Source organism: Mus caroli, unplaced genomic scaffold, assembly GCF_978045245.1.
Source record: "Mus caroli unplaced genomic scaffold, Mus_caroli_1 scaffold_2, whole genome shotgun sequence".
In the NCBI taxonomy this organism is placed as follows: Eukaryota; Metazoa; Chordata; class Mammalia; order Rodentia; family Muridae; genus Mus; species Mus caroli.
In genome coordinates this window covers 88582282-88594895 of record NW_028227257.1, presented here as the reverse complement: position 1 = coordinate 88594895, position 12614 = coordinate 88582282, and the positions used below count along the sequence as shown (strand labels likewise).

The window sequence follows — 12614 nt, the reverse complement described above, 5'->3', positions numbered from 1 at the left end:
ACACACACACACACACACACACACACACCACACCACACCACCAAAGTGTCCTCAGGGGGATGTAGGTCAGTGGTTGAGACACATCAGTCCTGTGGAGTGGGTAGGAGGTCTCTAAGGACTATTTCAGTTCCTACTGGGTTATTCACAGTTTGTGCTGCTAGTGAGGAATAGGGGAACGCTTCGTTTCAAGTCCTTTACCCTCAGGAACTGTGTCTTGTCTGAGCTCCTGTGTCGGCAAAGAACCACACATGAAGGGGAGGGACTCCTGCTATTCTGCAGGCTTGTCTGTAATTGTCCTATTCTCTTCATCTCAACTCCTAGTCACCCTGGCCCAAGCCTCACAGTTTCCATCTCCCCTCATTTCTCACCCATAGATCACCTGCCCCTTAGTGAACCCCTCCCCTGGCTCTCCAGCTCTCACCCACTGCCACCATCTCTCCTGGTGGTGCCTTCAGTTTCCTTTCTGTCATCTGTCTTCTGGAAACAATCCCAGCCAGTCTTCTATTGTGTGGAGAACAGCCTGAACTGCTCCTGACCTTGCCCCCCACCCCAGCCTTCACTCCACCCCCCCATTCTCACCTCCCCCTCCCCCACCCCAGCCTTCACTCCACCCCCCCCATTCTCACCTCCCCCTCCCCCACCCCAGCCTTCACTCCACCCCTCATTCTGATCTCCCCCTCACCCCCCACTCCAGCCTTCACTCTATCCCCAACTCACCTTCCCTTCACTTCTGCCACAGCTGCTCTCAGCAGAGCTCCTCCCAAGAGCACAGGGAGGGCCTCACTCAGCCTTCTCATCTCTGTGGCATTTGACACTCAGGCCACCCTGTCTTAAAGCTGCCCCTTCCACTTTCTTTTTTGGTTTTTCAAGTCAGGGTTTCTCTGTGTAGTCTTGGCTGTTCTGGAACTCACTCTGTGTATCTGCCTGCCTCTGCCTCCCAAGTGCTGGGACTAAAGTCGTCTGCCACTGCTGCTGTGGCCACCATCACCACCGCCTGTCTTCTATATTGTCTCTAACTTCACTTTCTGTGCCCTCTTCTTTCCCTTCATTCTATCTCAGTCTCTCTTTCCACTGCTTCCTCCTCCTCACTGCCACCATCTTTCCTGGTGTTCAGCTCTTCCCTCCTTCCCTGTTTGTAGACCAAGTCTCTCTCTCTCTCTCTCTCTCTCTCTTTTTTTTTTTTTTTTTTTGGTTTTTTGAGACAGGGTTTCTCTGTATAGCCCTGGCTGTCCTGGAACTCACTCTGTAGACCAGGCTGGCCTCGAACTCAGAAATCTGCCTGCCTCTGCCTCCCGAGTGCTGGGATTAAAGGCGTGCGCCACCACGCCTGGCTGTAGACCACGTCTCTAACTTATCACCTGCCCAGATGCTGGCATTTCCTAACCTCAGCTGGGAACCCTTCCTCTTCAGCCCTGGATATTTAGGTCTCCTACTTCCCCCCCTCTTGTGTGCTCCTGTGTATTTGCATATATATTGTGCATGTGGAGGTCATTGGACAACTTTCAGAAGTTAGGTTCTTGCCTTCTAACTTTTTCTTTTAAAAAAAATATTTATTTTATGTATATGACTACATTGTAGCTGTCTTCATACACAGAAGAAGACATCACATCCCATTACAGACAGCTGTCAGCCACCATGTGGTTTCTCGGATTTGAACTCAGGACCTCTGGAAGAGTAGTCAGTGCTCTTAACAGCTGAGCCATCTCTCCAGCCCCCCCCCCCTTTTTTTTTTTTTACTTAAGAGAGTCACTGTGTAGCCTTGGCCTAGAACTTGAAATGCAGACTAGTGCTGCCGGGCGTGGTGGTGCACCTCTTTAATCCCAGCACTTGGGAAGCAGAGGCAGGGGGATTTGTGAGTTCGAGGCTAGCCTGGCCTACAGAGTGTGTTCCAGGACAGCTAGGGATACACAGAGAAACCCTGTCTTGAAAACAACAAGAAATGTAGACTAGTCTAGCCTTGAACTCAGGCCTCTGCCTGCCTTTGCCTCCACATTGCTGCACCACAGTGGCCTGTGCCTTCCATCTTGTGACGTAGGGTCTCTTTTCTCTGCTGCAGGCAGTTAGCCCGTGAGCTGAGCTTCCATGAGGTTCTCCTGTCTCTGTCTCCCATCTTGGCTGAGACTACAGATGTATAACACTCTATCAAACTGTTTTTTGTTTTTTTAATTTTCAGTTTGGTTCCGGGCATTGTATTTGAGTTATCCAGTCCAGATTTGGTGACTAGCTGGACAAATGTCTCCAGACAGAAAGGCTTTCTCACCAGGCACCCTCTCATGTCCCCCACACAAAAACTATAAGCTAAAGCTTCCCACCTCCTCATTCCCGGACCCTCACAAAGGACACACAGAGTCAGGGTTGATGCTGAATCTTTTTTTTTTTTTTTTAATTTTGCTTTCTTAAAGCGTGTGCTGAGCTGGTGGAGGAGCAGTTTGGCAAATTAAAAAGGCCCAGCAGCTTGGGCAGCGGCAGGGAGAGGCCTGGTGAGGGTGGGGTGTCCCTCTTCCCCAGGCCAAAGGGTAGCAAAGCCCGCACTAATTTCATAAAATACAAAATAAGGGAGAGGTGACGGGAGGGAGATTTGTAAAATACAATATCTTAGGGGATTGGCAATAATAAAAAATAAGGTTCATTATTTACAAACGATTTCTGTTCTTGGTCTCTGTACAGTAGGAGATGGGGGTGTGTGTTTGTGTGTGTATGTCTGCTTGTGTGTTTCTGTATGAGGGGGCCAGGAACAGTGGTTGCGTTGGTCACTATGGGAAGGAAATGGGTAGCCCAGTGAGTGGTTTATCAGAGGAGGACGGATAGTGGTAGGAGGGAAAGGTGGGAACGGAGTGGTCGGCCCAGGGGAGCAGTCCAAGTGTCTGGGGACATAGAGTGTCCCCAGCTACTACAGGGACCCGGGCGGCAGGGGTATGAGCTGGATCTGGGTCATCGAGCAAGAGAACGCCTCTTCTGGGTGCCAGGGTGTCCGTCCTGTGTCCTGGGTCTTGGAGTGGCCTAGGAGAGTTTGATGGTGGTGTTGGGGCCCAGATCCCTGGGGAGAGAAGAAGATCCAGGGATGAATCTGCCCTGGGGTACCCATCATTCAACTGTGAGCCAGGACTTGACCAGGGACCCCTCCCCCTGGGAAGATGTGGCCGAGGGAGGCACAGCCTGGGACCCTGGGAAGGGAAGGCTGTCCCTCTGCTCACCTGTCATGGAACCACTCCTTGGGGTGGGAGAAGTTGGGGCTGGTGCCGTTGTCATCAGTGTCCTCTGGCCAGGTCTCTCTCAAGTACTTGGTGGTCTCATGGATGCTGTCTGCACGGTCATGTCGGAGGTGGTCTTGGGGCCTCTGCTCTGCTGGACCCCCGGGTTTGAGCTCCCAGCCTTCTGGGGGCTCCACAGGCAGTAGAGCACCTCGGCCATCTTCCCATGAACCTGCCCCATCATCGTAGAACAGTAGGCTTCGGGAAGGCACTGGGGAAAAAACCAGGGTGAGCCACGGAGGCCCCTCAGGTATGTGCCCTCTACCGGATCTGCTTCATTCACTTGCCGGGCATGAAGAGTACAGCCTCTGACATCTTACAGGCTTGACTCCTCCTCCTAGCCCTGAGGATCCCTGGCTGTATGATTTTAGGCTAGTCACACTCTGCTCTGATTTTGCTGGGCATCAGTTTATTGATCTGTAAAATGGGGATAGTATAACCAACCTCACGGAGATTCAAGGATTCGATGAGTAAACGCCGTATAACAATGTATAACAATTGAAGCTGTGCTGCTCAACCCCACCCCACCCCACCCCCAGACAGGGTTTCTCTGTGTAGCCCTGGCTGTCCTGGAAATCACTCTGTAGACCAGGCTGGTCTCAAACTCGGAAATCCGCCTGCCTCTGCAGTGCTGGGATTAAAGGCATGCGCCACCACGCCCTGCTCAAACTGTGCTTTGTAAAAGCATGAGCTCAAAAATGTTGCACTTCTGAGCAAGACAGTAATGGTTTGCTTATTGGAAACTGGGACTTTTCTCTCCTTATACTAAGGACTGAACCCAGAACTTCGTAATAGCTAGGCCAAGACACTATCGTCAGGACATGGTCCCTGTCTCTCTCTCTGTCTCTCTCTGTCTCTCTCTGTCTCTCTCTCTCTCTGTCTCTCTCTGTCTCTCTCTGTCTCTCTCTGTCTCTCTCTGTCTCTCTCTGTCTCTGTCTCTCTGTCTGTCTCTGTCTCTGTCTCTGTCTCTGTCTCTCTCTCTCTCTCTCTCTCTCTCTCTCTCTCTCTCTCGTTTATAGTGAGACGGGGTCTCACTAAGTTGTTCAGGCAGGCCATTAATTAATTTTGTAGCCCATGTAAGCCTTACACCTACGCTCTTTAGGCCTTGACCTAAGAAGCTAGGATCACACTGACAGAACCTGCTGAGAGTTGGGTTCGAATCCTCCCATGCCACTTACTTCCTGGGAGAATTAAGGAAACCCTTTTCTTTTCTAAGCTAGTTCCTCTGGGAAGTCAAGGAGAGGGAAAAAAAAAATATATAGAATGTTTGTTGGACACCCGTGCCCTTAGCTTAAAGCCAATTAAATCTCACATGAAGCCCTGGGAATTAGGTGCTTTAAGCCCCGCTTTCCAGAGCTCATCATCAAGGGTCCCCGTAAATTGGCTTCCTGGCTCCAGTCTGCTGCGTGCCTCCCAGCTTCCCCTGCAGGGTTTAATCTATGAGAATCTATGGAAAAGGCGGCCCCTGGCATTGTGTGAAGCTGCAGTCCGGAAACCAGCCGGCTCAACAAGCCACCTCCTTCCTCAGACGTGCCCTCTGCCCTGCCCTGTGCTTCACTCCCTCCAGAGGCTCATTCATGTCCTCCCTCCCCCTCCCTGGGGTTTGTACTTTAGCACTGCCCCTCCTCTTCTGTGTCTGCTTCCTCTCCTCTGTCCTTGATAGCCTTGGCCCGCCCCGCCCCGCCCCCGCGCCAGCCCCACCCCACCGCCCCATCACAGCCCCTCTCCTCTCAGTTCTCCTCCCAGCTCCCCAGCTCCTGTCCTCCCTTCTAGCCTCTCAGCCTTGCTCACCGCCCCCATCCCCACCCCCGCAGTACCTCTCCTCTCCACACACTCCCTGCTCTCCCCTCTCTCTGACCTCTCATCTGTTTCCTCTTTCTCTTCAGCCACGTAAGATTCATGCCCCTGGCTTAGAAGTTCTTCCATGGATCTACCGGAAGTGGCCTCTACTTCTGAAAGCCATGCCAATCTTTGCTGTTCCCTATACTTGCTGTTCATGGCCTGTCTTTCCCCTCATGTCAGGAGCTATTCCAGAAAGCAAGGTGTATGCTCAGTGTAAGGATGGCAGCTTCTGGGGTCTAGAAATCAACAAGAGGCCATGTGTGCACCTATTCTGACCTGAACCACACCGCACTCCACTAGGGTGGCACCCACATCACAACTACCACTCCCCCAGGGGTAGGCACTCCCTGCAGAGTCCTGACACCTGCTGCAGGTCCGGTGTGCCTCAGCTGCTTTCTTAACACTGTCACAAAGTAGACTCTGTCACATCAGAAATGACTGAAGACTGACACTCACTTGCTGTCCCTAGAACACTCTGCTGCCCTCTAAGTCTGCCCTCTCCACATGGCTGGGCCAAAGGATCTCAGAGAGGCAAAGAATCTGGTCCTCAGGCTAGAGAGATGGCTCAGCGGTTAAGAGCACTAACTGTTCTTCCAAGGTCCTGAGTTCAATTCCCAGCATCCACACGGTGGCTCACAACCATCTGTAATGGGATCTGATACCCTCTTCTGATGTGTCTGAAGACGGCTACAGTGTACTCACATGCATAAAATAAATAAATATATTTTAAAAATTAAAATTAAAAGAGTCTGGCCCCACTTTTACAACTAACATTAAAAAGGTCATAGACTCTCACTGGGGCTCTGTTATTCCATTTGCAGAATTAAGAGTATAGAATGAACCGGGCATGGTGGCACACATCTTTAATCCCAGCACTCGGGAGGCAGAGGCACGTGGATTTCTGAGTTTGAGGCCAGCCTGGTCTACAAATGAGTTCCAGGACAGTCAGGGCTACACAGAGAAACCCTGTCTCAAAAAACAAAAACAAAACAAAACAAAACAAAACAAAAGAGTATAGAATGAGATAATGCCAACCCAAATCTCTTATAAATATTTATTTTTAATTTTTTAAAATGTGTATGAATGCTTTGCCTGCCATTGTGTCTGTGTACTACCTGGGTGCTTGGTGCCTTCTGTGACAAGAATTTGGCATCTGATCCCCTGGAACTGGAGTTGCAGGTGGCTGTGAGCCACCATATGGGTGGTTAGGCATCAAACGTGGGTCCTCTGGAAGAGCAGCCAGTACCAAGCCATCTATCTCTACAGCACTCCAGACTTTTTGGAGACAGGGTCTCACTAATGTATCCCTGGCTGGTCTGGAACTCCTCATGTAGACTGGGATGGTCTTGAACTCAGAGAGATCCACCTGCCTCTGCCTCCAGAGTGCTGGGATTAAAGGCGTGAGTGCACCTGCTATGGCTTCTCTCTAGTAACTGGCTAACACCCAGAGTTTGGAGGTACTTACTCTGACTGGCTGCGTAGACGCTGTCAGCTGCGATAGGATCTTCTTTCACAGTCATTGAGCCGGAAGAGAATGCAGGAAGGCAGGGCACAAGGGAGCCCAGCACCAGGACGAAGCACAAGGCTGCCACCTAGTAGTAGACAGAGCAGTCATTGGATCTGGGCAGGCCTACAAGACTGGCCACTCCCAACTCTCCTCACCCTAAAGCATTGGACGCAAAAGGCTCAGTTTCCCCAAAACGCCTCCCCAGAGCTGGCTGGAAGCAGGCACAGGCTGCTCAAGTCACCTTCAATCCAATCTAGTGACATGAAAGGGACCAGAGACCAGAGGGCGGGGTTCTGTGTGGTTCTCACCTATAGAGAAATCAGGAAAGGAAGAAAGGGGAAGAGGGAAAGGGGAAGGGAGGGTTGCAACTGTGACCAGGGAGAAGGACACAGAGCCACATCATCACCTTCGCAGCCTGAACCAGAGAAGGAGCCAAGGGCCCCGGGGAGCTCCAGCGAGGCCCTACCCTTAGAATGTCAGAGGCAACGTGTGCTTCCGTGGGAGGACAGAGTAATGGAAGAGAGCCACACAGAGGCTGAGCCTGACCTAGGTGTCCCCTCTAGCCTTGGGGGACCCTGAGGGGGGCTCCTTTATTTTCTCCCTATCACCCATTCCAAGAAGAATCACACTCCTTGAATCTATAGAAGCCACTTTTCCAAGGACCTGCCTTTCACTAGATTTAGTAGCATCAACCTCACATCTGTTAGAACTGGCCTGGACAGGTCACTGGTCCCTTCAGACTCTGCTCACTGTCCTGGAGAGCTAGCCTCAAGAAGAGCTTCCCTCTGCTGCCTTATGCTAAGGAGTAGCACCTACCATGAGACAGGTGCCGGTCTGCGTGGCTGCCATCTTGTACGGTCTGGAGATCTTGCTGGTGACCAGAGTCTGGAGTTTCTGCAGCTGTTGGAGCAGGGTCCTGAAGAAGGCACAGAAGTCACCACGGGGACTCAGGTACAGCAGCCATGTCTGCATCCTGGCCTCTCCTGAGGAGCCCTGGCTGGCTCCTGACTGGGCCTCTATGCTTTGGTGCCCATTGTAGTCAAGATATAAAAGGTCACCTCCTGGTAGGCTCTCTGCAGCCTGGCTTGGGTCTCGGGGACCTGACTCACGGTGGGAAGCTGGGTCATCCTGTAGAAGCTTAGGGGTGCCTAACTCTTGCTCCTGACTTCTCGGGAGAGGATGGATTTCCTTTTCTTATGCAGCACCAGTCACAGAGACATTGACTCTCCTCCCTTGCACCCCACAGCACCCTGATTCCACAAGAAAGACACTTGACATAGTGTGTAGTGCAGTCAGTAAATGGGCATTGTTTATGTTCATTTATTGCTGTTTTACCATTATCACAGCACCTGTAGCACATCAGCTTTATTTGGGGAGTTCCATTGTTGTCTCAGTTGCTAACTGAGGGCAAGAACTAGGTTCTGTCCAGCACAGAATCCTGGTTAATACTGCACTTCTCCACCCAGCAGTGTTCATGCAGTTCCTGAAGTGGACAGCAGGTGGCGAAATAGTCTTAAAACTGAGATTTTTAAGGGCAGAGGTAGCAAGGTGAAGTTTGAAGGCTCTGCCCCTGCCTGAGAAGCTGGGTCTGAGAAAGGAAAGGAGAAAATATGTAGCAAGTTCTCCTGAGGCTGGGGAAACAGAAGGATGCCCAGGTACATAGGAAGTTCATGACTGAGCTACAACACAGAAAAACCCTGTTTCCAAAAATTGAGCACTCAGGTTAGGCTACGTGGTGCAGCATGGAAGAAGCCTTGCACTGGGCCAGGCAGTCAGAGGGGAAGGAGGATCAGGAGTCCAAGGATAGCTTCAATGACATCATGAGTTTGTGGTCAACCTGGCTACACAAGAACATGTTTCAAAAAGTGACGGGGGGGGGCGTTAAATGGCTCAGCACATACAAGTACTTGCAAGCAAGCCTAATAACCCCAATCCCGTCCCTGGTACCTACAGGGTGGAAGGAGAGAATTGACTACTATAATTTGCCATCTAACCTGCACAGGTAACACCATGGTGTGCACACACATACTCAAAAAATAAACACACTAAAAACTTAAAATATGTAAACAGACAAAAACTAAAAACATAGCAAGGGAGCTTAGCGTAGTGGTAAAGCGTTTGTGCGGTGTGTACAAGGTCCTAGGTTCAACCCTCAGCTAGCAAGGAGACAGTGTCCTGTGTTAGGATTCTCCTAAATACTGTTGTTTGTGTGACTGTAATTACTCCTAGAAAACAGTATGGGGGCTGGTAAGATGGCTCAGTGGGTAAGAGCACCCGACTGCTCTTCCAAAGGTCCAGAGTTCAAATCCCAGCAACCACATGGTGCCTCACCACCATCCGTAATGAGATCTGACTCCCTCTTCTGGAGAGTCTGAAGACAGCTACAGTGTACTTACATATAATAAATAAATAAATCTTAAAAAAAAAACAGTATGGATTCATAGCTCAGGACACGATCTAGAATCAGAGCCAGTATTATAAAGAGGACGAATCAAGAAGCAAGCCACTCTTTAATGCCACAGATCATGTTGGTTTTGGTTGTGTCTTATAGAGTTTCCCATCAGTCCTGTTAGCCCAGTTGCTGGTGTCACATCACTGTCACCAAGAATACTGAGGCCCAGAGAGGCTCACAAGAAACAGCAGAGTCACAGACAATAGCAGACTGGAGCCAGAACCCAAGCTCCAAATCTGTAGTTTTATGCTAAAAGCCAGGTGCCATGCTGGCTTCCTGAGACTAATGTTTCTCAAACCCAATGTAATGGAACCATGCAGGGTACTTGTTAAAGTGCAATTTGAGAGCTGGCTTAGCAGGTACAGTGCTATCACCCAAGCATGAGGAACTGAATTTGTATCCCCAACACCCATGTAAAAAAGCGAGGTATGAGCCGGTGGCACATCCCTTTAATCCCAGCACTCAGGACACAGAGGCAATGATCTCTGTGAGTTCGAGGCCACCCTGGTGTACATTAGCAGCTTCCAGAGCAGCCAGAGCTATATAATAATAATAATAAAAAACACCTTGTCTCAAATAAAAAAAGAAAAAAAAGGAAGGAAGGAAGGAAGGAAGGAAGGAAGGAAGGAAGGAAGGAAGGAAGGAAGGAAGAAAGAGGGCTAGAGAAATGGCTCAGCGGTTAAGAACACTGACTGCTCTTCCAGAGGTCCTGAGTTCAATTCCCAGCAACCACATGGTGGCTCACAACCATCTGTAATGGGATCTGATGCCCTCTTCTGGTGTGCCTGAAGACAGCTACAGTGTACTCATATAGATAAAGTAAATAAAATCTTTAAAAGATAAAAAGAAAGAAAAGAAAAGCTGTCTTGGCATGGCTGCCACAACCCTGGTGTGTTGGGAGGAGGGGGCAGTGGACACTCTACACAGAGCCAGCTCAGTCAGCCAACCAGTGAGTGTCAGATTCAGAGAAAGATCCTGTTTCAGATGATAAGGTGAAGAACAATCAAAGAAGACGCTGGATGTTGACCTCTGCATACTTACACACATGCACATATGCACACATGCATGCACGTAAATACACACAATGTACATTCTGTCTCAGCAATCTTAGGAAAGTCCTGAAATTCCTGATTTCTCACAAGTTCTCGGGTCGCATGGGGAGCTGGCTTTGAGTGGCAAAGGTCTTAGCCATCAGATTTAGTAGTATAGGAACTGCTCTAGGGACATAAAAAAGTACTGATTGAAGGGGCTGGTAAGATGGCTCAAGGGTTAAGAGCACTGACCACTCTTCCAGAGGACCTGGGCTCAGTTCCCAGCATCCATATGGCAGCTCCTAATTGTCTGGAACTCTAGTTTCAGAGGATCCAACACCCTCTTGTGGCCTCCATGGGTACTGCATGCACATGCTGCACAGACACACTAAGTAGGCAAAACACTCATGCACATAAAACAACAAACCACAGCAACACTGGTGGCAGCCAGGTACAGGGACACACGCTTGAACCCTACTACTTAGGAGGTAGAGGCAGAGAACTCAGCAAGTCTGGAGCCAGCCTAAATTATATGAGACTCTCTCAAAACAAAATAAAATCTACAGAGATCACTGATCCCTGCAGCTGCAGTAAATGACTCAACAGACTTAGCTCTGGGCCTGAGTATAAGCACTTCTTTCTTTTCCTTTGTTTGTTTGAGACAGAGTCTATCTATGCTTTCCTACCTATCCTGGAGCTCTCTAGGTATACCAGGCTGGCCTTGAACTTACACAGATCTGCTTGTCTGTGCCCTCCCAAGTGCTAGGATTACAGGCATGCACAATCATGCCCAGGAAGAGAGAAGAAGCATTTCTAACAATCTGAGAGACGATGCTGATGCTGAGAAGCACAGCTGGAAAGTTTCTGCCCTGCACAGTCTCACTTGAACATCTTACCGGCCTGTCAGAAGTCTAGAGTTATGTGCAGTCAGGGACACCTGGGAAGTCAGGGACTGGCAGGACCTCAGAGCTCCCAGGTCGTGGGGTGCATGCTGGGGTATCACCCTGAGCTGGTTCTCTTTCTCTCCTGCCTCCCAGAGCTTTTAGTGGGCAGGTGGGACACAGGGGTGCCACTCACCTGTTGGCAGTCTCTAGGGTTTCCACTTTCTTCCACAGCTCATTGTTCTCTGATGTATATGTCTCCACCCTGGAAGGGTCAAGCAGGCACAGGCTCAGGGTGTTCCCACAGACTCCTCTGTCCCACAGTCATCCCACTGCCTGCAGCCAGGTCTCTGGCTGAGGACAGTACACCAGGTTGGGGTCCTGTCCTGAATGTGACACTTACTTCTTTTCTAGACATTCTACATACTCCTTCTTCTTGCGGCGGCTCTCCTGGGCAGAAATCTGAGGAGGAGCAGGAGGAGGAAATTCCAAAAGAGGGGTTACCATGGCCTAGTATCCCCTTCCCAGGCAGTCCCTGGTTTCAGAGCTGACATCACCGAGGGGCAGAGGCCCACTTCAGTGAAAATGTCCTCATAGTCCTAGGGCAGGGACAGCTCCAGTCTTACCTTGTTCTTAATTTTCCTGCGTACTCTCTTCAAGGCCTTCTCCTCAGCCTTGGTGAGGGGGAGCTTGGTGGGGATAGGGTAACCCTCTGCGATCAAGGTCCGCTTCTCCTCTTCTGTCAAGAGCAGTGGCCCTGATGTCCCCTGCAGTTTCTGAAGAAAGCAGACAATCTGGGTTCAAACTCAAGCACTATTGTGTACTATCTATGTATTCAAGTCTCCGACTCTCGGTTTCCTCCTTGGAGAAGGGGTTGAATCTGAGTTAGGTCCAGTAACACGGATCAAGTGTTTGAATGGTTTTGGGAGGCCCCTTCATCTATCCTACCCTAGAATCCACAGTCTCAAAGCTCATTCGTCTAGGGTCCCCTAAACAGCACCCTCCTCAGGCCCTTTCCCACAGTTCCAATTAGGAGGAGCCATGACCTCCTCAGGGTTCAAAGTCTTTTCCATTTTGCCCCGAAAAAGTACTTCTTGGAGATAGGCTGGGTCACTCGTCAGGGCTCAGAAACGTCAGATTCTCATCTTGGTTCCATAGCTGGTTGCACCCAGGCCCCCCTGGACCTTGTCTCTCTATCTTTGATTTCTAGTCAGCTTGAGGCAGAACTGGAGCATTCCCCCTCTTACCTGTTAAACAGGTACCTCCCCGGATCTGATGGGGTAAGTGTCGGACTTGGGGCTCCCTGACCCTCTTCACTGATCAGGGAACTAGGGGAACTACTTATCACCTCATCTCCAGGGTCAGCCCATCCCTGGTTGCTTACGTGAGGGGCAGTGAGGAGCGGAGAGGTGGAAATGGCCGTGGAGGAGCGGGCCATGGGCCGGATAGGGCTGGAGGGGGGAAGAGAGCGGGGACTCTGGGAGCCGTCACTGTCACTGCCATGGCTGCTGGGGGGTGTTGGAGGCATCTGTACGAGGTCCTCTGCAAAAAGTAGAGGACTTGGTTAGTAGGGCTGCACCCCATCTCTGTGGTAATGTCATGAGAACAGCTGAACCAGCCCTGACTGCAGAAAATGTACCGAGAGGCCCT

The 12614-nt window shown here is 50.4% G+C and overlaps 1 protein-coding gene across 2 annotated transcripts in view; it reads right to left on the bottom strand.

Annotated features, from left to right (window-relative positions):
• Positions 1 to 2366: 2366 nt before the first annotated feature.
• Creb3l1 (cAMP responsive element binding protein 3 like 1) overlaps positions 2367 to 12614 on the bottom strand; it is a 42848-nt gene continuing 32600 nt past the window's right edge. Inside the window, exons 5-12 of one of the 2 annotated variants that reach the window (XM_029469947.2) lie at positions 12349 to 12506; positions 11591 to 11740; positions 11368 to 11426; positions 11161 to 11229; positions 7417 to 7516; positions 6559 to 6685; positions 3195 to 3462; positions 2367 to 3000 (exon numbers count right to left, since the gene is read on the bottom strand). In XM_029469947.2, coding sequence (XP_029325807.1) covers positions 2754 to 3000; positions 3195 to 3462; positions 6559 to 6685; positions 7417 to 7516; positions 11161 to 11229; positions 11368 to 11426; positions 11591 to 11740; positions 12349 to 12506 — 1178 coding nt within the window. In that variant the 3' untranslated portion in view covers positions 2367 to 2753. Of the gene's footprint in view, positions 3038 to 3194; positions 3463 to 6558; positions 6686 to 7416; positions 7517 to 11160; positions 11230 to 11367; positions 11427 to 11590; positions 11741 to 12348; positions 12507 to 12614 lie in introns of both variants that reach the window. The other variant, XM_021155723.3, reaches the window with a different exon arrangement.